Source organism: Copadichromis virginalis, linkage group LG6 (genome assembly GCF_057382275.1).
Source record: "Copadichromis virginalis isolate Kocher_CV1m ecotype Utaka linkage group LG6, C_Virginalis_male_GT1.1, whole genome shotgun sequence".
NCBI lineage: Eukaryota > Metazoa > Chordata > Actinopteri > Cichliformes > Cichlidae > Copadichromis > Copadichromis virginalis.
The window spans coordinates 38,711,850-38,734,695 of record NC_140623.1 but is presented as its reverse complement, the minus strand read 5'-3'; the positions used below and the strand labels follow the sequence as shown (position 1 = coordinate 38,734,695).

The 22,846-nt window shown below is 40.2% G+C and overlaps 2 protein-coding genes across 3 annotated transcripts in view; one reads left to right on the top strand and one right to left on the bottom strand.

The window, feature by feature from the left end:
* cryba1l2 (crystallin, beta A1, like 2) overlaps window positions 1-22,846 on the bottom strand; it is a 71,983-nt gene that overhangs the window by 2,757 nt on the left and 46,380 nt on the right. The window contains exons 1-5 of one of the 2 annotated variants that reach the window (XM_085460313.1): window positions 5,770-5,869; window positions 5,463-5,539; window positions 5,253-5,371; window positions 492-633; window positions 128-270 (exon numbers count right to left, since the gene is read on the bottom strand). In XM_085460313.1, the coding sequence (XP_085316439.1) occupies window positions 128-270; window positions 492-633; window positions 5,253-5,371; window positions 5,463-5,537 (479 nt within the window). In that variant the 5' untranslated portion in view covers window positions 5,538-5,539; window positions 5,770-5,869. Of the gene's footprint in view, window positions 1-127; window positions 271-491; window positions 634-5,252; window positions 5,372-5,462; window positions 5,540-5,769; window positions 5,870-22,846 lie in introns of those variants that run through there. The other variant, XM_085460314.1, reaches the window with a different exon arrangement.
* On the top strand, window positions 10,741-15,148 carry LOC146708437 (beta-crystallin B2-like). Its single transcript, XM_085460959.1, has 6 exons — window positions 10,741-10,915; window positions 11,691-11,791; window positions 12,228-12,346; window positions 12,825-12,957; window positions 13,068-13,210; window positions 14,412-15,148. The coding sequence occupies exons 1-6, from the start codon at window positions 10,741-10,743 to the stop codon at window positions 14,581-14,583; spliced, it is 843 nt and encodes a 280-aa protein (XP_085317085.1). The 3' UTR covers window positions 14,584-15,148.

Here is a 22,846-nt window from a genome sequence, read left to right as displayed (position 1 = left end):
GAAACATTATGAAGAGATGCCCAATGATCCCCAATGTGCAAGCACTTGGAGAGCAAGCATCTTTGAAGCCACTCATGTTGGCTTTTACTTAAACTTGAAGAATTAAGGAGGAACGTGTCTAACTTACGCGCCACACTGCACATGCATGGAGCCCACCTCGGGCATGAACCAGCCCATGGCCTCCAGGGAGGGGTAGTCGTCACACAGCTCGGTGCAACGCCCCATGAAGTTTTCCCTCTCAAAGATCATCATACGGCTGCTGTGGTGAGACTTTGGAAATAGAGAAAAAGAAACAGACTAATGTTAGCGCAGAGGGAGCACAGATTTAGCTGTGAGCTGTCTGATTTCTATTTTTGAGCTGTCTCAGTCACCCGCTGTGTGGCTCACTGCACCTTCTGTCACTCACTATCATCATCTCTCTCACTCCCGCTTATTTTGTACCCTTTCATTTTTGTATCCCCCAACCCTTTCCTCCCTCTGCTGCTACTCACAGCACAGTAGATGGGGCGGAATGACATGAAGCGTTCAGTGTGGTAGGACAGAGAGCCGCTGTAGGCTTCCCAGTTGGGGTACTCGCCCCTCTCCAGGATGAACTGCTGGCCTTGGAAATCATGGTGCTCAAAACCCACCCAGCTGGAAAAAAGAGTGGCAGAGGTAAAAATATCAGAGCAAAAATGGTAATCAGCACAGTTTGAAATCAGTCTGAACATAAATCAGACAAGTGACATCAGACAGGATGAGAGGGCCTGCTCGTCAGCCTCACGAGTGCTGATGCATCATGTCGTAAGCTGTGAGTGTCCTATTTTGGATTTTTTTTTCTGTTTTTTTGCACACACGCAAAATTAAAAACAGAATTCTCGAACTCATATTTACAACCAACAGGTCAGCCATCATCTTATGTAACTTTCCCACAATGAGTTATCAGCCATTAACAAGACTTAATGTGGAGCAAGAATGCGTTAATACGTACTAATTCAGAGAGATCTGAATGTTTGATATGTTTGAACTTCAAAAACACCAGGGATAAAATTGTTGTGCAGTCCCACATGTCATCCTATTCCTACAAGACAAAGGACCAAAAAGTGAAAAACAATCCTGAAAGTGTTTTTTCCCCACCAAATGATGTCTGAGAAAGAAAAAGTTGTGAATAAAAGACTGCCTGTCTTGAGTCTGACTAACATACATTTTTTAAAGACAATGGAGAGAACGTAACACAATGCACTGCAACTTCTGTTTTTTTTATTGACCAAACAGCTGTCAGTGTTTTTTCCTACCTGCTCTGAAATGGGATTTTGTACCCAAATCAATACTTCATAAAAAATGTATCAACAAACTAAAAGAAGTTTCAGCTCAACTTTTCCCCCCAGTGTTCAGATAATGTTGTGTAAATGTATCTGAAAGAATGTATATCAACACAGATAAAAGGGGAAGTAATCAAGCTACAATCTTTGATGGTATTTTTACTCTCCTGTAGTTCATTTTAAATAGTCTAAAAATTTGGATCACTACTCTACAATCTTCTTCTTTCAGCTATTCCTTTTAGAGGATGCTAGGGACAGCGGATCATCTGCCTCCGTCTCCCCCTGAACCTAGCATCCTCTTCTGTTACACCGACCCCATATGTCCTCCTTCAATACATCTACAAACTTTCTCTGTGGTCTTCCTCGTTTCTCCTGCCTGGCAGTTCCATTTTTAACATCCTTTGTCCAGTATATCCTCTAGCCCTCCTCTGCACATGCCAACATGGCCTCAGCCTTGGCTCTCTACATCCTCGGTTATATTCATTTCAGATCCTGTCCCTCCTGGTCACTCCCAACAAAAATCTAAGCATCTTCAGCTCTGCCGCCTCCAGCTCAGGCAGATAAAGTTCTTTTCTGTGCTTACTGCACCACTGCAACACAATGTTTTTAAAAAGTATCTATTTGTAATTAAATTAGTCTTAGATAAAAATTGCAACCAAAATCTGAGTTGTGTCCACACAATAAAACTGCCAAAAAATTTTTGAGGAGTATTTTTGATAGAAACACTTAAGTGAACTTTACTTGACCCTCCCCAGGCCAACCGAGAGAGTTTTTTGAGGCGCTGTCACATTGCCCATTTTTCAATAGTCTGTGCCTTTTGATAAAAGTGACCAACGGGGACTATTGTGCATGTGACTTGAATTAATAGAATCATTTTCTGATTGGTCGACATGGTAAATTTTCCATCAATAGGAAAGGGTTTCTTTGTTTTTGTTCGCAAGCAGAGAGTGCTTCTGGGTGCTTTCCTTAGAAAACGCAGTTTTAGTGTTTCTTCCTGCAGTAAACATAGTGATAGTATTCAGGAAAAAACATTGCGTATATTTTTTTTTATCATGACTCTGGTTTTACGTGGCCTATCAACGCAATTTAAAAACTGGTATATAGTTTTAAGTCCCCACTTTTGTTCCCACAAAATAGTAACACATTTGCACAGAGGAAGGGAGTACAAATAGCTGACACTGCGCTGTTAGTGAAAAGCAGAGCTCACCATCTTTTACTTTTCAGTGTGTTTTTCCACTGATAAGATAGAACTGGCGAAAGCAGCATGTGTTTGGAGAATCACTACTCTGGCAGGCTTTACACACCATGACTAAGGCCTGGGCGGTTACGTATGAAGATACAAGCAGCAACGATTTGGTCCTAAGTGCGTCAGACACAAGTTTGCTCTTACACTCAGCGTTAAGAATAAATACATGCATAAATGTCCCAGAGCGTTACATCTAGTGCTCTGCTCCTAAATTAAGAGAAGTCCAAAGACTTTCTGATCCTGTGAGACATCACCAGCAGACAGCTGCATTATTTACAGAGGAAGGGACTACACTTTCCTTTAGGAATCACAACTTGAGCCTCACAGTTCAAGTTGTGAGTCTGATAAAACTTTCTGACACATTTCTGACACTGATAAAACTGACACATTTCTATACATTTTAGGAACAAATATGTGGGTCACATTAAAGTCCTTAAGAATATATGATCAAAATGAGCTTCTTGTTATGTTTTACATAAACACAAACAAATCTGCAAATGACGGAAATGTCACACACGTTCATGCTCAACCAAGAACATAATATTTGAATCCACGAGTCAGGATGGTGAGGGCTACTGATTACTCCTGGGCTGGCTGAGTTTAAACCTAAGATAAATGTATCATGACAGTGTAAAACTATTTAAACCTGTAAAGTGTCCTTTAAAGTGGAAAATGAAAAGTGGAGCAGTCCTTTTAATGATAAAACAGCAGGAGCTACTGATTGAATGTGTGGCTCTGCTCAGTTTTTCAGAACTTTACAGCAAAGTTTAGCCCAGTATTCAACAACATGTTGCAAATGTACATTTGTGCTTAACTATCAAGATTTTCTTTTGCAATAAAGGCTTTAAAAACACCTGTTAGCAGTTAGCTAGTGAACTAAAAAGTCAGAAAGTGAGAGCTAGGTAAGACGAAAAACAGCTACAAGGAATTTGAAAGATTTGAAATACATCACTCTTTTCTCCAGATGGAGGGGGAAAAAGTTATTAATCACAATTATAAGTGAACAGTTCACCCAAAAATCAAATGAAGTCTTAAAAAAAAGCCCAAAATATCCACAAACCTTGTTGTGAACAGTTTTCTTGTCTGTCCACTTCCACCGCTAACCTCACAGCGCAGAAGAAAGAGTCTCTAACCTGACAGTGTGAAAGGAGGGTGTCCTCCTTCAGCTGTGTTAATGTTAGCTAGCTGCACCCACTCTTGGCTGGTGAATGAAAGAAATATGTCCTACATAAAATCTTTCAGAACAAAATTGCTTGTGGCTTTTGTTTTGTTTGTGTTTGGGTCATGATTTCTGGAAGGGCCCATTGCTCCTGTCCGGAGAACAGTCCAGTGCATTTTCTGGAGCTTTGGACAAAGCAAGCATCTCATTTCATTATAATCAAAAGCAAAATCATGTACATACACACGGAGCATCACAGGCAAGAGGATAATTTTAAAATGTAATTCAGATTTTTGTCTCTTAAATAGACGATTCCTTTACAACTTCTGTACTTGGTTATTTAATGGTTTATGATGGTTGGGTAGTCAGCACGTTCATCTATTTGTTGCTGAAAATTAGCACGATATTTTGATACCAAAAGGAGTAGAAATATAAACTCACATAAATAGAAATACTCTGCTCAAGTGCTTCAAAGCAGGTACTCAACTTACTTCTCACCACGGATAACTCCAAACTCTACAACAGGGATGTCAAACTTGTTTTACATCCACTTTGATCTGAAGTGGGCCGGACTAGTGAAGGACACTGAACTAAATATTTAATCCCTGAGATGAACTAATGTAGAATTAAAGAAATAAAATTGCAATTCCAACAGTACGTCTCAGTTCTTCCATAATCAATGTGTAAAATTACTGTAAAAGTTCTGGTAGCTCATTAACTAGACTGCCCCATATTTATAAAACATAAAGTTTTTATTAATTCACACTTTTAATGAAGTTTTACAGTAGATAATAGTTTATTGCCTGTTAATTCACTACTTTGTAGTACGAAGGACAACAGAGGAGGTCTTTATGAATAGAAGAAGCTGTAAAACCTATGAAAATACAGTAAAAAGTTTAAAATCTGCACAGTCCTTCACAAAGCTGTCCAGTGGACTCGTCCTTGCTGGGTTGATTAGGGCCCCCAGGGCTTATGTTTGACATCCCTGCTCTAAAATATCTAAACTCATTAAGAAATTGAAATATCTGAGTAGCACAAAGTGTTTCCAGTCCAGTAAAGCTTCACGAAAGGTTATTATAACAGCACTGGTAGTACATAATGGATATCATTTTTTAAAGCTACTCTAAACAGATAGTTCTTTCTAAAAGCATCATCTTTATCTGAGAGATCCTGACACTGACCTTCACATACAAGCAATTAAAAAAAGGTGCACAGCAAGCTATAAAAATAAAACCACTCATGTGGCCTTAAAGAATAAATGATGAGGAATGTATAACAGCCTTTAAAGCCAGAAATGGTGAAAGCAATTTGAATGTCTTTAAAATAAAAGACTCCTTTTCACCCCCCATTACTGCCTTGGTGTGTGGACCCTACATGTAGGATGCAGTGGCCTTCGTGGTGGCATGTTTGGTAGTGGGTGCCTCATTCTCTACCCTTGTATCACAGAGACACAATTACATAAACACACACACACACACACACACACACACACACACACAGTCAGCTGTCCACAGAGACTTGCAGGCGTACAGGCTGTGTGACTCACGCTCCACTCTCCACTCGGATGGAGCGGATGTTGTCCATACCACAGTTGTGGATGTTGCAGCACTCAGAAGTGAACTCCAGACACTTGCCCTGGAAATGCTCCTGCTCAAACACAGTCACCTGCGCATGGGGGGAGACACGGAGAATGGGTGAAGCTGGGCATGTTTACACTTTACATTTATGAGTGCAAATAAAAAGTGTGTGAATTCACCTTAAAGAAAGGAGCAGTGTCCATTCTAGGGAACATCATAGGTGAGGTCATGTGGGCTCTAACGACTCTATTCATTTCTAGAGTAAAGAGAGATAAAGAGCATGAATGAGAATATGTACAGGCATTAAAATGCAGCATGTCTGGAGTAGTTTTTAAAATCACAGCAACAGTTTCTGTTTGAGATTTCTTTCTGTATAAATTTAACCTCCACCTTCTCATATCTGCAATAGGACCAATCAGGCCCGTTTAATCAATTAAACCACCCCGTGGGAAAGTTTTGAAGCAGGAAATTTCCGGGTCATCTTACCTGGATGCGCTGCTGACACTCCTCACAATCTAAATGCCGTTTGCATAGACTTTGGTCTGAACCTGGAGGTTCTTTTTTATACTGGCGTTCACGCGGGATGCTCATGCTCGTTAGTGTGCGCGTGCGCCCTTCTTTTCCAATGACGTGAAAGCGGTGAGTGTTTGAAGTAGGACAGGAACATGACCGATGTCTTCCGGCTAAATTCTTCAAAATTAAAGTACAACACTAGCTCTTTATACTCTTAGAATATATATATATATATATATATATATATATATATATATATATATATATATATATATATATATATATATATATATATTATCTTCTATCAGCTTGTCACAGAGAAGCTAACTTGCCGACATATTCAATTACATTTTTAAGTCCTCAAGTTAGTGTTGTTTTTATTCCTGCTTGTTTATTCTGATTCAAACAAATTTACAACTTACTGAATCACTTTCACAGCATCAGCAGCAAGCATTCTGAAGTCATAAGCTTTAAGTTCTGAGATTAGTAAATTTTGCTTACAGAAGATAAATAAAATAATCACTTCGCAAATATTGAGTGTATTTTGTATATTAATCATATCGACGCCTAATATGTGGAGCCCCCTCAACATTTATTTTGAAGGTAGCTTGAGGAAAACATCCGGTAAGTGTGGGAAAATTGCCGCAGGTGAGAAAATGATCGCTCCTGGCGTCGTGCGTAAAAACGGTTTGTGCACGCGCACCTGCGAATTTACGCACGGGCTCATTGCTCGCGTTCCATGTCCCCCACACGCCCACCCCCTTACCTCCCTCTCTCTTTCTCTCTCTCTCTCTTTGTAACCCTATGGGGCCTGTCGACTCAGCAGATCATATAGAGCGCAGTCACAGAGATGCGGGCGATGAATGCGTGGCTGTTTTTAGTCTATTCGTATAGGTCAGCAGTGCCATCGTATAGAGCAACAATGGCCGGGGCTATAGGCAGAGAATGAGGAGGATTTGGAGAGTCATCCGGGGAGTCTGTTTAAATGGTGGCTTCCAAAAGTGGAGGAAATTGGGACCGAATAATTAAATTCAATACGTTATTGATAACTGTTAATTAATAATGCATGTTATATAGATTCTATAAAAGAAAGCGTAAAAGTTGTGAAAAAATACAAGGAAAGTGGTTTTGACATCACTGCGAGCCTTTGACAGATCATTTTGACCCTTCAGTTGTTTTAAACCTCCTTCGGTCAGCCCCTTGCTGCTTGACATTTCATCAACAGAGCCTCAAATTCTCCTTAACATGTTTAACATCACACAGGCAAACACACACAAAACACACACATGAAAAGGCAGTGGCTAAGTGGCTAAGTCACGACTCCCAGCTTTTATCCTGCTGTGCTCTAAAAAAATGTACTCACACTGTGTGGATTTGTCCAGAAGAAACTTGTCTTGGACAAAGTGCTTCGATCTGCTGTTTTACATGAAAGACATGAATGAGGCTGGACAGAGGTTTCATTTGGGTGTCGGAGGGAGAAAGCATTAAGCAGATCTTTGGGGGAAAAAACCCATGAAATCTGATAGTTGTTACTGTTAGCAGAAGGGGTTTTACAAAAGTATCACATTAAATATTTAATAGCCGTATTTTCAGAGGCTCAAAACTAATTGGACAAAAATATTTTAAATGTAATTATTCTTTTTAATTAAATGTCAGGCAGTCAGCGACTACCTGACATTTAAAACCCATCTAGATCACAAAATTTTGCGTGTCCTCCAGTGAGATGCTCTGCCAGGCCACAGCTGCCCTCAGTTGCTGCTGTGTTGTGGGCTTCTCTGCCCTTCAGTTTTGTCTTCAGTGACTGAAAAGCACGTTTTATTGGGCTGAGATCAAGTGACAATCTTGCACTTTTCAATATCAATTTGCACTGTCTGATCAGCCCTGTACACTTCAGAATTCATCCTACTACTTCTGTCAACGTCAATAAACACCAGCGGCCCACTTCAACTAGCAGCCATATGTGGCCACGGCATAGCATTGCCTCCACCGTCTTTTCTCTTCTAATATATATATATATATATATATATATATATATATATATATATATATATATATATATATATATATATGTATACCCATCTGAAACACAAATATGTTTAGGTTTCATGTTTTAGGCAACAAGGACCGATGGTGTTGTCTGCTGTACACACTGTAAAGACCTATGAGGTATATTTGGCAATAGTGAAATTATAGAAATAACTATACAAACTAAGTTGACTCACAACTATAATTAACTAACCTTTCATTTCACTGATACACATATGAGAAGTTTTTTAGTGCTGTGCTGTAAATGTCAGCTTCACAAATTATATGATGAAAAATAGACACATAGAGGGTTCAGTAGATGGTTTTTCAGTCATTGTAGAAATTGTTGTAAAAGCTCCCGGTGAAGGGGATGAAACTGGATTTGAGTCATTTAGCAAAATGGGCTGTCTTTGTTAAACACGGGATATAAAAACAAGCCTATGTATGAAAAGTAAAGCATACAATGTCATTAAAGGCAAAGCTAATCTAGCATATTTTTCCCCAAGTAAGAAAAACCAATCAAACCAGTATTCAGCCATTATTCAGAGTATTTCACATTTGTGGAGATGCATCCACTGTGCTCCATATATCAATCAATGGGCTCTTTGAAGAGGATCTTTTATCAAAGCACATGGAAAATGTCACAGTTTTGTTGGCTATTTCATTATTCGATGCCAGATCTACTAAAACATGTTAGTACACATGCCTTGCATATATGATCTGACTTTATATTGTATAAAGACTGCCTCTTCCATAATTCTGCATAGTATTTGAAGTTGTGTTAGGTTGTTACAAAGAGATTTATGCTGAAAAATGCATTAATTTCCTGCTTTAAAATGTAACGGGAATTTTATTATATACACAACTGCTTACATGTTTACAGCCAGTTGGACATGGCTCTGTTTTTGAAAGAAGTCAGTTTGCTTTCATCTATTATAATATGTCACTATTCAGAAGGTTTGTAAATAATAATTAATGGAATCAATAATCATAGCTTGTAACTTAAATTTAATGAAACATACACAGGTATATTTTCAGCAGCCATCACTTCTGTGTTCCAACAGCACACTGTGTTATCTAAAATAAGTTTATTATGCTAAAAGAAAAACTGGTCATCAGAACAAAATTTTCAAATAATTTCAGAACAGCTGGAAATAGTTTATCTATTTACAAAAACAATGCATTGGACTATTGGATTACATGAACCATCTTATGGGTTTAAATATAATAAAATAAAGATTCTTAAAGAATCTTGATCTAGGTTATGAAGGGTATTTTATGCAGGAAGTTAAAAAAGGAAATATCATACAACAGAGTGTACAACTTTGTTCAGAAAACATTAAAGCTTTCTCTAACCAGAACAGAAACAAAACAAATGAATCTGCATCTTTAGCTTAAGGAACAGACGCATAACAGGTGGTTAGATTAAATGTGTTCCCAGCTGTGGGAAGGCGAGGTAAAGACAGGTCACCAGTCCATCACAGGAGCAACTCAGAGACACAGATAACACTCACAGTCACACCTATAGTGAAATATAATCGCCAGTTAATGTAACATGCATGTCTTTAGACTCTAGGAGGAACCTGTAGCACCCAGAGAGAACCTATAAAGGTGCAGCGAGAACATGCAAACATCACACAGAAAGACTCCGGCTGGTTCAGGTGACATTGCTAACCACTGCGCCACCCAGACCTATCATTTATTTTCACTTTTGCTTATAGAAATTGTTTTCTGTCCATCTGTCTCCGACATGTCTTTGGAGTGTGGGAAGACACCTACAAGCAATACCCCAATCAGTTTAAACCCAGAACCAGCTAACAGCAAAGAGGTAAAAGTGCTGACCCTCCACGGCTTTGCTAAATCCATTTTCATGTGTATTATTGTGCTGTTTCCTGCTTCCCTTGTTTTTCTCCTTCAAGAGACTCTCTGCAGTCCTCAGCCACTTCACTGGGTCTGAGTCACTCCTGCATCACTTCCTCCACTGACCTTTCAATGATGCTTAATTGAGCATAATGATTTGAGCAAATTCAAGTTTCAAAATTAATAAGTCTGAACATTGAATTGAAGACATGAATGGTTTTACCTGAATGCTCACAATCTCATGTAGCACTCAGCTGCACCTCATATTTCCCTCCTGTCGTCATCTGAAGCCTTGATGAAGCACAACACGCGACCTTGTGAGTGCTTTGAAATAAACATCTCAAACACTTTTTACATTTTCCAGCTAACACTCACTGTAATATTTTACTGACCCATACAGGGAAAAAAGGCAAAGCTTTGATATAAAAGCCTTCTCCTACTGAGATGAACAGAGACAGAATCAGATTATTGTCCATGCAAACCTTGAACCTCTTTGCTCACCCTGAGGTGCAGGCACTGGACCGTTATTGCTTCTCACAGCTTATTGTTTTTCCTGTTATTGTTTTTCCCAGCGCCTCTTTTTTTATAGCACTGAAGGGAACAGGAGGGAATGATTTTGCAATAGGCTCATTAATGTGAACCTGGTCAGCTTGGCTGTCATTACACTGAAACTGTAAGGGCGTAGAAAAGTGCATTATCTCACATTACTCCAGCTGGACTGTCATTTCTTTCACTCAGTGCACGAGTTCATACAATGAGCAAGCTTTTATAAGGTTACTTTGTCTTTTGTTAACCTATCAAAATGTAGCAGATCACTGACGACAAGAAAAAAAAATTTACACAAAAATGTATTTGATTTCATTTGAAATTCACAATTCTAAAAATTTGCTTGTTTTAGCATTTGGCTAAAACAAAAGTCGATCCTGATTATAACTCCAGATGCGGTTAAGTCATCTGAGGTCGACCATATGTTGATATATCTGAGTTTGTCATATTTTCTTCCTCATATTATTTCAACCATATGCTCTGTCTCTCTTTCTGCCCGTCTCTCTCTCTTTGATGATGGGGGTATTTCTATTCTGTGGGGGCTGTGAGCTCAGCGAGTTTGTTTCTGTGTCTATAATCCCCTCTCTCTGGGCGCCAGCATATAAAAGCGACGAGGGGCCCCGCGCACTCTCACACAGACCACCAGTCTCAGGCCTGAGTCTACTCCTTTACGCACACACAGCCACAGGTAAGACAGTGGACAAACATACAGAACAGAACAGAAAGATAGAAACTTTTCACTAACCCAGAGGACAAGCTAGGAAGCTAATTATAACTGAAGTCAAATGTTGGCAAAAATGTGATTTTTCTTTTGTACGCAGCCAGCAGCTGTCAGTAAATGCACTTGGGCATATTCAGAAAAAAGCACTGGAGTTTAGAAACTAATGTTTACATTTTAAATTCCAATGGGGATCTGGGAATCAAGCTGGTTTCACAAATGCAGCATTGAAAGTGCAACATTTCAGATTCAGAGCCAAGAAAAGCTTCAACCTACTAAAATCTGCTTTTGATGAGTGTTTTTTTTTAGCTTTTGTTCTGAAGTAGATCTTAGTTGTGTAAAGGTTTTTGGGACATTTTCTGATTGGTTCTTTTAATGCCGATTACTTTAACACACATGTGCCAGCTTTGTAAATGCAGCATGCTTAGAAACTGTACAGAAATGACTCAGGATGTATGAATCTTTGAACCTTCTGAGCTGAGGGCATTCATTTTTTCTAACAGGAAGGTAAAAATAACGAATGTATAAAGAAAAGAGTCTGTAAAGAACGACCCTCATTTTTGCTATTTTTGGTCATTCCTAATTCAACTTCAATCAGGATCAGATGAACATGTGAAAGCTAAAGGTCTTGTTTACTGAATAACAAATCATTAGACCCTATTCTTAAGTAAAGATTTTTTTACAACCTCTTAGTGTGACAGTAAAAGTCAAACTAGAGCTATAACAGCTTCTTTTTTTATCCCAGTCGTCATGTCTGCTGGAGGAGAGAAATCCAAGTCTGCTTCCCAGACTGATGGGAAAGCAGCTCAGACCAAGACGTCTGAGATGGGCTTAACATCTTACAAGGTACAGTATACACACACACACACACACACACACACACACACACACACACACACACACACACACACACACACACACACACACACACACACACACGTAAAACAGATGATTAAACATCACAAATACAGCATACAGTATTTTTCACACAGTGGGAAGCAGCTGGCCTCACACCACTGTAACAGTTTACCTTGTGAGCGGACGTCTGTTAGCGCGACCTGCTGGTTCTTATAGCTCTTTGAGGGGGTGGCTGACAACTATAACTGACAGAAAAAACCCCCAGTGTGTTAAATCACTGTGGAGGTAGCTGTCATAAAAACATTGGCACTTCATCTTTATCTCCCCGTGTCACACTTCCTGCTTCATATATCTTCCCTTGAATCTGAACCTACCTCAGTGACCTCCACTCCTATTTTCTTTGCTCCCCACTGCAATCGTTCAGATGTGCGTTTACGACCAGGAGAATTTCCAGGGCCGCTGTATTGAGATCAACGCCGAGTGCATGAACGTGTGTGACTTGGGCATGGACAAGGTGCGCTCCCTGCGTGTCGACTGTGGGCCGTAAGTATTCCGATTGCGTGCTGTGAGACGTATACACCCACATGTACTAGTGTGGTACCCAGCAGCACCCACACTCCTCTAAGAGAAGAGCAGGTGATTTAACAGCTACACTCCACCATTATGTGACATTTCCCCACTTTGCATTTGGCATTATGCTGATGCTTTTATCCCGAGTGATTTTGCAGAGAGTACAGCAATGCAGAGAACTTTGGCTGCTAACATAATAAAGCACACAAAGCACAAGTGATGGAAGTATGTCAGTTAATAAAAGAAAATATAAGCAAGGAGATAAGGAGTAGTGCAACAAGGGACACATTTAAAAATCAAAGCAGCAGAGGCCAAGATCCTATAAGATTTTTACAAGCTGCACACTCCTCAAGAGGAGTCAGCTCATTCATTTGAATGTAATCAGTGAGCTGACTCTTCTTGAGGGACGTTCAATGATCACTCTCCTTCCTCTCCTTTTCCCCGTCCTCAGCTTCGTGGGTTTTGAGCAGATGAACTTCTGTGGAGAAATGTTCATCTTGGAGAAGGGCGAGTACCCCCGCTGGGACTCTTGGAGCAACTGCCAGAAGAATGACTACCTGCTGTCCTTCAGGCCTGTCCGCATGGTGAGTCCTATGTTCCAGCCACTCAACTGGTGGAAGTTTGCTCTACTTTTATTTGCCTTCTTTACATCCTTATTCTCTTTTCCTCCTTCCTCATGCCCGCCACCTCGCAGGATCCCGAGAAGCACAAGATATGCCTGTATGAGGTTGGAGAATTCAAGGGCCGCAAGATGGAAATCATGGATGATGACGTTCCCAGCCTGTTTTCCTATGGTTTCACTGACAGGGTGGGCAGCATCATGGTCAGCTGTGGAACGTGAGTAGTTTGTGAAATTACAACATCTTATTGCATTTTTCCAAAGAGTTAAATGAGTAGAATAATACCACTCTGTAGTGTGCTAAATATGAGGCTAAAGCCAACATCCAGCTAGCTTAACTTTGCATAAAGACTGGAAACAGGGCTTAAGCTAACCTGGATCTTTTTTGAAAGTAATAGTCAGCTTAACAGCACATGCAAAGCTCACAAATTAACTTGCTATATGCTATGTGATTCCAACAAAACCATGAAACATTGGTATAAAACAAGAGTTTGTAGTTGTGGGCCTGATTTGGGTGCAGCAGCTTCAACAAGCTTGCTGTCAACGAGGTAACAAGCTAGCAAAGCACCCCATAAAACTCAGCTTTCATGAAGTTTTTACACTTCCTATTCTTTTAGAATTCAATAAACAATGTATAACATCTTAATTGGCGAACCTTAACAGTCTGGGGGTGTTTTTTGCAAGTGTGAAAGACCAAGACTTGAACTGTTTCAAGCCCCAAATATGAGTGCTATCAGCCTTGTGAACAAACAGAAATCTAGAAGACCTGCTTTTTCTTTAAGGCTGACTGTGAAGCTGTAACTCTGCTACCTTTTCCAGCCTTCTGGTTGATAAATCATGCATTTTTCAGCAGCACTGACCACAAACACCACACTCTGCTTTTGCAACAGCTGCGTCAAAAAAAGTCCAGCTCCTTTTACCATTTCTACATCGGTGGCGTCATTCTTAAACTGACAGAAACAGCACTCTGTCTGGTAATGTGCTCAGGAATAGAGGCTTTTTCATCAGCAGCTACATGAGGGTGTCACGAACGTCAGCAGCTCCATGTCTCTGTCTGCGCTCCCAGAGGCGTGGCAGCCAGCGTACACTGTTGTTTTATCTGCTGTGATTACTTTATTTGGACTGCTACCCGCAGTCTCCAAACAGGCAGCTGGAAGGCAGACGAGTCTGTGCTTTAACACCTAGAAGCATGATAAACAGATCGATGACATCATTTGTTCGATGTTTACTCTCTCTAAATTATTAGCATGTGTCCTTCTAGCATCTTTCATCATGTTTCTCACTTGTCTGCTGTTTCTGATTCACCTCATGCTTTTTTGCTGCCTCACATTTTCTCTGCTGAACAGTTGCTGTCCAACCTTGTAATCCCTCTCTATTATTCCCTATCCTTGCCTCTCTTCTCCCTTTTTCTCTCCTCAGTTGGGTGGGTTACCAGTTCCCCGGCTACCGTGGCAGCCAGTTTCTGCTGGAGAAGGGTGATTACAGGCATTTCAATGAGTTTGGTGCCCGCTGCCCCCAGATGCAGTCCATTAGGCGCATTCGTGACATGCAGTGGCACCCACACGGCTGCTACACCATGTCCTCCAAGTGAAACCCACCGAGGGCGAGGAAGAGAGGGACTGGAGGAGAGGCGGAGGCCGAAGGCGGGCACAGAGATGGAGGTGGAGGAGGAAGAGCAAAGAAGGAGAGGAGGAGGGAGAGGGTGTAATAATGTTTCCCCTGTCCTTAAATCTCTTGACGGTTTGAGTGCAGGATGGGGGGAGTACATTAGGTTGTTATTTATAGTTGTGATTTAGCGGCCAATGAAAAGTTATTCAAAGTTTAGGAGGAGATAATTACGATAACCACAGAGACTGCTTCTCATAATAAATGCTCTCTCCATTTTTGTTCTTCCTCTCTCGCTGTCTCCATTTGTCAGCCTCTGGCTCCCCACTCTCCTCTCTCTCCTCCCCTCCCTCCCTCTCTCCCCTCACATATATTATTCCACATCTCACCAACGTCAGCGCTCGCTCGACCTGTCAGAGCCTGACTGAAGGGGTACCAGCGTAGATTTCTGTTTGTTTGTGTGAACGGGGCACTGAGACAGAAGAAAACAACCACAGAGACAAATGGCGGTGACTGCTCTTTGCTCAGATCCTGCTACCACACCAGCCTTAAACCCCAATAAATCATCTCACTACCTGCTTTACTTGGAATGACATTTTATTCAACAGACTTTTATATATATTTAGCAAATGCACAAAAAAACTGAACCCAGCATGAGACCCTGTTATATTTAGTAAAAACAGATCCTCAAATTAAAGCTGCTACAATCAATATTTTTTCGCCGTCTACAGAGGGAGCAACACCCCACAGCAGAATCAGCTGAGTCAGTCATTGTCTACAACTCTGTGGAGCCTTAAAGCACTCTCATGGCTATCATGGAACTATTTATCATAGCTGATGAACACTGTGCTGGATTCAATGGCTAAAGAGCCACAAAAGAACAACAGGGAGACTCAATAAGTATCAGCTAACTTGTAATACATTAGAGTGTTTCCAAAATAAGTCCTGTGCATTTGCATTTGCCACTCGTGTGTATAACAAGGGAACTCAGCGTGTAATAAGCACACCAAGTTAATTTTATTTGGTTTAAACACAGCTTTACTGTTGCTATTGTGACTCGTTTCTCTTAGCCTCGAGTGGCCCAAGGGATGTACGCATGCCAATTAAAGCTGGTTTTCAGGAATAGTTAGTCCAGGGAGTCTAACTAATTTTAGTCCATGAGCCTAATAATATCATAATACAGCCTATTATGAAAACGTCCACATTTAATTGACTGCACATTTAAATATACTGCCTGAGATTTCTTCAGAACAATCTGACTCATCTTAAAGTGGATCCATCAACATGTTTTTACTCTTTGACTCTGCTAGAGTAGCTCTGTATCACTCACAGTTCAAAATAATCACTATTCTGTTCACATGTGCACTGGTGCAGCCTCTCGGTTCTTCTGTGCCTGAAAGCAGCTCATCTATTTCTTTAGGAAAAGTTGGTTCTGACTGGTTGTCCTTTGTAAACAAAAAGTTTGAAGAACAAGTTGGTGGAAGTTCTGTGATCAAAGTCAGAGATGTGAACCCGGGATATTATCATTTTAAGGAAATCTGCTCCATCGTATAAGGAAAGAAGAGGAAAAACAGTCCACCGTGATTTTCAGCACACTAAGTCTAAATAAATTGTCATTCTCTTTCTTCACTTTCTACACATCATCCAGCATGGCCAGATGGACTCTTGAGTGATTCAGTTCTTCCATCTATATTTGACATAACTGCTGGTCCAGCACACCTAAATCTTTGAATAACCTTTACAGAGGTTATTGGAATCAGATGTACAGAGATTTTAGCTTCATTACCACTTTGTTTCAGAAACCTTTGTGATGCCAGTATGAAATGTTGGCAATTGACGGAGTTTAATTTGTTGTCATTTGAAACCTGAGGTATATTTTTGTCACATGGCTAAAGGAAAAAGAGCCAAGTTTGGAATCGGGAGGGATGCAGGATTTAACAAAAATCAAGCTATTTAATTAGACTGCTTTATATACTCACACACTGCGGGCTAATGGGGATTAGACAACTGGGAGGAAATGAGATCAGGTGTACACAATCCACATAAAAGACAACTAGATAACTAGTTGTAAGACAAACTTCAAAAAATGGTGGTTGCTGCATTTGTACATCACATACAACCTGATCTCAGATCTCCAGAAGTGTTTGATCATGCAGCTGAGAGGGAAAATAACAAAACAGGAAAATAAACTTTAGATCTGAGTTGGCAAGAGAGGGTTATCAACGTATCAATATTAAAGAATCCCTTCATATTTTAAGAGCTAAAAAACTTGGTTGCGGATCAGAAACACGGTTCTGTGCTTCTTTTTGATTTTTAGCTTTCACTGTGCAGAGTGGTGCATCTGCACAGTTTGACAGATGAAAGCTGTTTTCAGATTAATTTGCTGGAAGTAGAAAGTTTTTCGGAGCTCCCCTATAATAAGACAAGTATATGCGAGCAGGAGTCATTCAAGGGATTGGAAGTCGATCCTGCCCCAGTTACCAACTTTCTGAAGTGTAACGTGGATAGTTGAACCTGTGCTGCTCTCTCCATGACGTAAGAAACATTCGCAAATATATTTAAAACAGATACATTTGCGTATTCATAACATCATTGAGAGAGGACCGAACATTAAAAAAAATCCTCTTCTAACTTATTTAAAACAATGTTCATGCACGCTGTAAAGTTCAACAGCTCACTTGTGTGACTTGCAAACTAGAATGTTAAACATATTTAGTATCTTGGACTTAATAAATGTTAAAAGCTATTTGTTAAAATTCCCCACAGACTCACCTTTTTAAAATCCTGAACTAGAAAACTAGAAAAACAGGTGACATTACAGCACATGAGACTTAAACGATACACTGCCAGCACCCGACCACTGCAAACCACAGGAGGCAAACGAATGCCCTGTGTCCATCTTCCCATGGATCAGAGCTATTTTGGCATCACGGGGGAGACGTTCACAAAACTGGGTGAGACTTTAATGCTGTGGCTGATGGCTCTGTTATTAAACACCACACCAAAGAGTCTGCCTTTCTCAGAAAATCAACTTTTCTTGATTCCATAAACTCCAAGTAACTCAAAGAATACAGCATCCCAATAAATCTGTTACTTTAGAGAACATCTAGAGGCAATTTACAGTTTCTATCCCCAGTCCACCCACTGTGTATTCACCCGGCATAATGCCTGCTCCAAAGATGCAGATTTAATTTGTACTGATGGAAAGCAATTTGGACCAATTTGTTATTCTATAAAAGAAAATCAAAATCTGTGCCACCGCAGCACTCTGTCTACAGCAGCACTTTAGGTCTTTCTCACCAAAGAGATCATTAATGGCCAGCTGTGCCAACGTCAGCACCAAAGACAGATATGACTGCATTTTAGCACATCCTTTTCCATATGTGATAAATTATGCAATGCTTTCTTCTTCCCCTCAAGCTTATGAAATATTCATGATACCAAACTCCATCATTCATGATGTAATCTGCACACGATATCGATGCTTTGCGGTTTATCAAGGGAATCATCAATGACATCAATTTTATAGAAGAGGGCTTTTGTATTGCTGAGTGTTTGAAATCATGCAAATATAATAAGGCAGCTTTCAGTAAACAGCGTTAGGCTATTATTCAATCACTATTAACCCAGAAATGATAGATATCGTACAGAAATATCTCCCTCCATTAGTTTTCACCACATCCAGCCCATTGATCATTGTTCTACTTTCTATTAGACACCAAAATTTGATTATTGACACTAATGACACAATCTAAAAGGACAATAGCTAATATAGCACAATGGAATTTTGAAGTAATTTGAAGCTTACAGTGGGGCAAAAAAGTATTTAGTCAGCCACCGATTGTGCAAGTTCCCCCACTTAAAATGATGACAGAGGTCAGTAATTTGCACCAGAGGTACACTTCAACTGTGAGAGACAGAATGTGAAAAAAAAAATCCATGAATTCACATGGTAGGATTTGTAAAGAATTTATTCGTAAATCAGGGTGGAAAATAAGTATTTGGTCACCTCAAACAAGGAAAATCTCTGGCTCTCACAGACCTGTAACGTCTTCTGTAAGGAGCTTTTCTGTCCCCCACTCGTTACCTGTATGAATGGCACCTGTTTGAACTCATCATCTGTATAAAAGACACCTGTCCACAGCCTCAAACAGTCAGACTCCAAACTCCGCCATGGCCAAGACCAAAGAGCTTTCGAAGGACACCAGGAAAAGTATTGTAGACCTGCACCAGACTGGGAAGAGTGAATCTACAATAGGCAAGCAGCTTGGTGTGAAAAAATCAACTGTGGGAGCAATCATCAGAAAATGGAAGACATACAAGACCACTGATAATCTCCCTCGATCTGGGGCTCCACGCAAGATCTCATCCCGTGGGGTCAAAATGATCATGAGAACGGTGAGCAAAGATCCCAGAACCACACGGGGGGACCTGGTGAATGACCTGCAGAGAGCTGGGACCAAAGTAACAAAGGTCACCATCAGTAACACACTACAACGGCAGGGAATCAAATCCCGCAGTGCCAGACGTGTTCCGCTGCTGAAGCCAGTGCATGTCCAGGCCCGTCTGAAGTTTGCCAGAGAGCACATGGATGATACAGCAGAGGATTGGGAGAATGTCATGTGGTCAGATGAACCAAAGTAGAACTTTTTGGTATAAACTCAACTCGTCGTGTTTGGAGGAAGAAGAATACTCAGTTGCATCCCAAGAACACCATACCTACTGTGAAGCATGGGGGTGGAAACATCATGCTATGGGGCTGTTTTTCTGCCAAGGGGACAGGACGACTGATCCGTGTTAAGGACAGAATGAATGGGGCCATGTATCGTGAGATTTTGAGCCAAAACCTCCTTCCATCAGTGAGAACTTTGAAGATGAAACGAGGCTGGGTCTTCCAACATGACAATGATCCAAAACACACCGCCCGGGCAACAAAGGAGTGGCTCCGTAAGAAGCATTTGAAAGTCCTGGAGTGGCCTAGCCAGTCTCCAGACCTCAACCCCATAGAAAATCTGTGGCGGGAGTTGAAAGTCCGTGTTGCTCGGCGACAGCCCCAAAACATCACTGCTCTCGAGAAGATCTGCATGGAGGAATGGGCCAAAATACCAGCTACTGTGTGTGCAAACCTGGTAAAGACCTATAGTAAACGTTTGACCTCTGTTATTGCCAACAAAGGTTATGTTACAAAGTATTGAGTTGTATTTTTGTTATTGACCAAATACTTATTTTCCACCCTGATTTACGAATAAATTCTTTACAAATCCTACCATGTGGATTCATGGATTTTTTTTTCACATTCTGTCTCTCACAGTTGAAGTGTACCTCTGGTGCAAATTACTGACCTCTGTCATCATTTTAAGTGGGGGAACTTGCACAATCGGTGGCTGACTGAATACTTTTTTGCCCCACTGTATTTATAGTATTGGGGTTCTTTTTCTCTCCTTCAGCACTACCTTGTTGAAAAGAGAGACAGTTTCCATTCACCTTTCTTTGCAGTCAAAATAATGCTGTCTAGTTGTATGATCATAAAACATGCAAGAAGTCCTTAAAGTTCAAACACCTGCACATTCTGATGAAATTCAGCGTGATGCACCTGCAATCCTACTCTTTGAGGCCTTCAGTTTTCACTTATGGTTGATTAAGTGTCAGACAATCGTCTGGCTGGGGCTTGTATGTTTGATTTGTCTATTATTAAACATATACAAGGATTTTTTGTTGTGCAAATGCTTATGTGTCTGCTTTCTTTAAAACTGCAAATGTGAATTTTAGGTTAAGCGCCCAAGTCAGGTTCAGTGTTTCATTCCCAGGTGACTATATCAGTTGTTGTGCAGGGCTGCATATGCTTTGCAGCGCTGCACAATGAGTCAGTGTTTGCTGTTTCATATCATTCATAACATGGCTTTCATTTCAAAAGTGAGGGCTGAACCAACAATGATAGGATGCAGTCAAAGAGTGGACAGGAATGCCCTCTTTAGCAGGCCCACGAAATCACTGTCGAAATATGTCTGAGCTAAGCCAACTGGCAACCTCCGGGGTTCAAAAATAAAGGCAGAGCAGAAGTGCCAAAGGCTGGAGTTCCTCTAAAGACCACTTGAAAAGTGAATCAGTCCCCATAGATTATTATGTTAAACAGGATTAAAAGCAGGTTTACACACGTTGTTTCTTCCTCGTAACAGCTGGCAGGTGAGTGCATTTGTTCTCATGTATGTGGATGGCAGTAAAGCTTAAAGTGTGGGACAGGGCTGCTTTGATTTTTGGTGCCTCCCAAATATCAGCCTGGCCATGAAGACTGGATGACAAGGCAGATGTGCAAGACGAAAGTTTCAGTAGGTTTATCTTTGAGACACACAGTACAAACTAATCTGAGCAAAGTTTAACTAATTTGTAGTTTAAATTTTGATCATTTGATCAAAGTTTGATCATCATCAGACTTGTCTCGTGTTCTATCATTGAAAAGTTTTTAAAGTTGATTATGTGCATCTCTGAATTCCTGCAGTTAACAAGTGGAGATTATGTTTCGGAATTTCAGGAGCGGGACTATGCCTCCAAACACGCTCCTTCCGGCTGTCATCTATATAGGTTCCCCCAGTTCTGCAAGTCGATCTTTCTCGTTTATGTGCCTGAAAGTCGTCAGAGGGATATGTTTCTGTTCATCTTCAAAGGTCTCGTGGCAAAGATGCCTTTTTACATCACCTCTGTGCTAGGCTGGTGCTCCAGGCCATATCAGACTCAATGTACTGACTGGCAATCACTGCAAGTGTGGACTGAGCTTGGAAAAACTGCTTCCATTTCTTTATGCTTCATCTGTTAGAACCTCTTTTAAAAGCACCCTAATTTATGTTTGTCATTACAAACCATTTAGCTTATTTCGTCACACTTTCAGCTTTATTAATCTTGTATGTTTAATAATTATATCCTTTTTTCATATTTGCATTTTTATTTGTACTTATTTGGCCATGAAATGTTTTTTGTTTACTGACTAATCACTTTAGGTAATAATTTTTGCTGAAATGATCTGGAGCACTGATTAAAATATCATATACATAAACAGTGTGTGTTTATTGGAGAGGGATTTAGAGTAACTCTGAATGAAGTATTAAGACACGTTCAGTCCCTGAACTTAAATTAGAATCCCTGAGGTTAAATTTTAAAGGGTTGTGGGTTGCAGACGCTCGTTAATAATTCATACATTTTTGCATTTCAAATGTCATCACTGACTGATTCTGGGTCAGAGTTGGAAGAATTTACTCATTTCTGAGTTTTTCATCCTAGTTGCAACAACAAAGCCTTCTGAAGTGGGAGCTGCTGTTATTCATTCTTGCTAGATTCAAAACATAAAGAGACGAAACAAGGTCACAATATCAAAGACAGTAAAACTAAAACTAACGACACAGTAAGTCGTTTTCTGAAAGATGACTGAGATTGTTTATATTTTAAAGAATGAGTCCTTAAATGCTCTCCATATTTCAGACATTTTCAGTATTATTAATGAATTTACTAGAAGAATATTTGCAATATTTGCAATAATTAAAATGTAAAACGGCTGCAACTGCTAACTAAAAAAACAACTGTTAGTGGGTAGACTCATACCCTGGCCTTAGTGGCCTTAATTGAATATATTAATTTGTAAAACCAGAGTTTTTAATGTTTTGGATTTTTTTTCAGGGATTTGACTCACAGCTACACATCAGTTCTCAATTAAAATGTTTTCTAAAATACTGAAAGTCACATCTTAGCGAAGACACTAACAATAACATCATGTTTTCTTTTTTTAAATAAAAGTTTTTCCTTTTTCATACATAGGCCCACCAAGGTTGTCATTTTTTCCACTTCTTTTTCTCGGAACTGCAGAGTGGCTGTAAATACATATTTTGACATCATTTTCAATGTGCAAAGATTTCTGTGAGAGATCAAAATAACTCTGCAGCACTTCGGCTTCCTGGCATCTGCCTTAAAACATAATCTTTATTATTAAGAAACGGGAAATGTTAAAAATAAGAATGGTTTGCATTTATATAGTGCTTTTCACCCAAAGTGCTTTACAATTCCACTATTCATTCACTCTCACATTCACACACTGGTGATGGCAAGCTACAGTTGTAGCGCAGACTGACAGAAGCGAGGCTGCCATATCGCGCCATCGGCAATGTGCTGCCACTGCTGGGTGCAGTAGCTCCACCACCCCACTAGGGGGAGGAAGCGGGTTTGTGTACTCAAGTTTCTCTAGTAAATATAGGAAAAGTTCATGG

Bases quoted from the DNA above. Each gene is read 5' to 3' on its own strand.
- LOC146708437 (XM_085460959.1), top strand. From the start codon at position 10,741: ATGATGGGGGTATTTCTATTCTGTGGGGGCTGTGAGCTCAGCGAGTTT. The intron at 12,347-12,824 runs GTAAGTATTCCG...CCCCGTCCTCAG, and splicing joins CTGCGTGTCGACTGTGGGCC to CTTCGTGGGTTTTGAGCAGA. The intron at 13,211-14,411 runs GTGAGTAGTTTG...TTCTCTCCTCAG, and splicing joins ATCATGGTCAGCTGTGGAAC to TTGGGTGGGTTACCAGTTCC.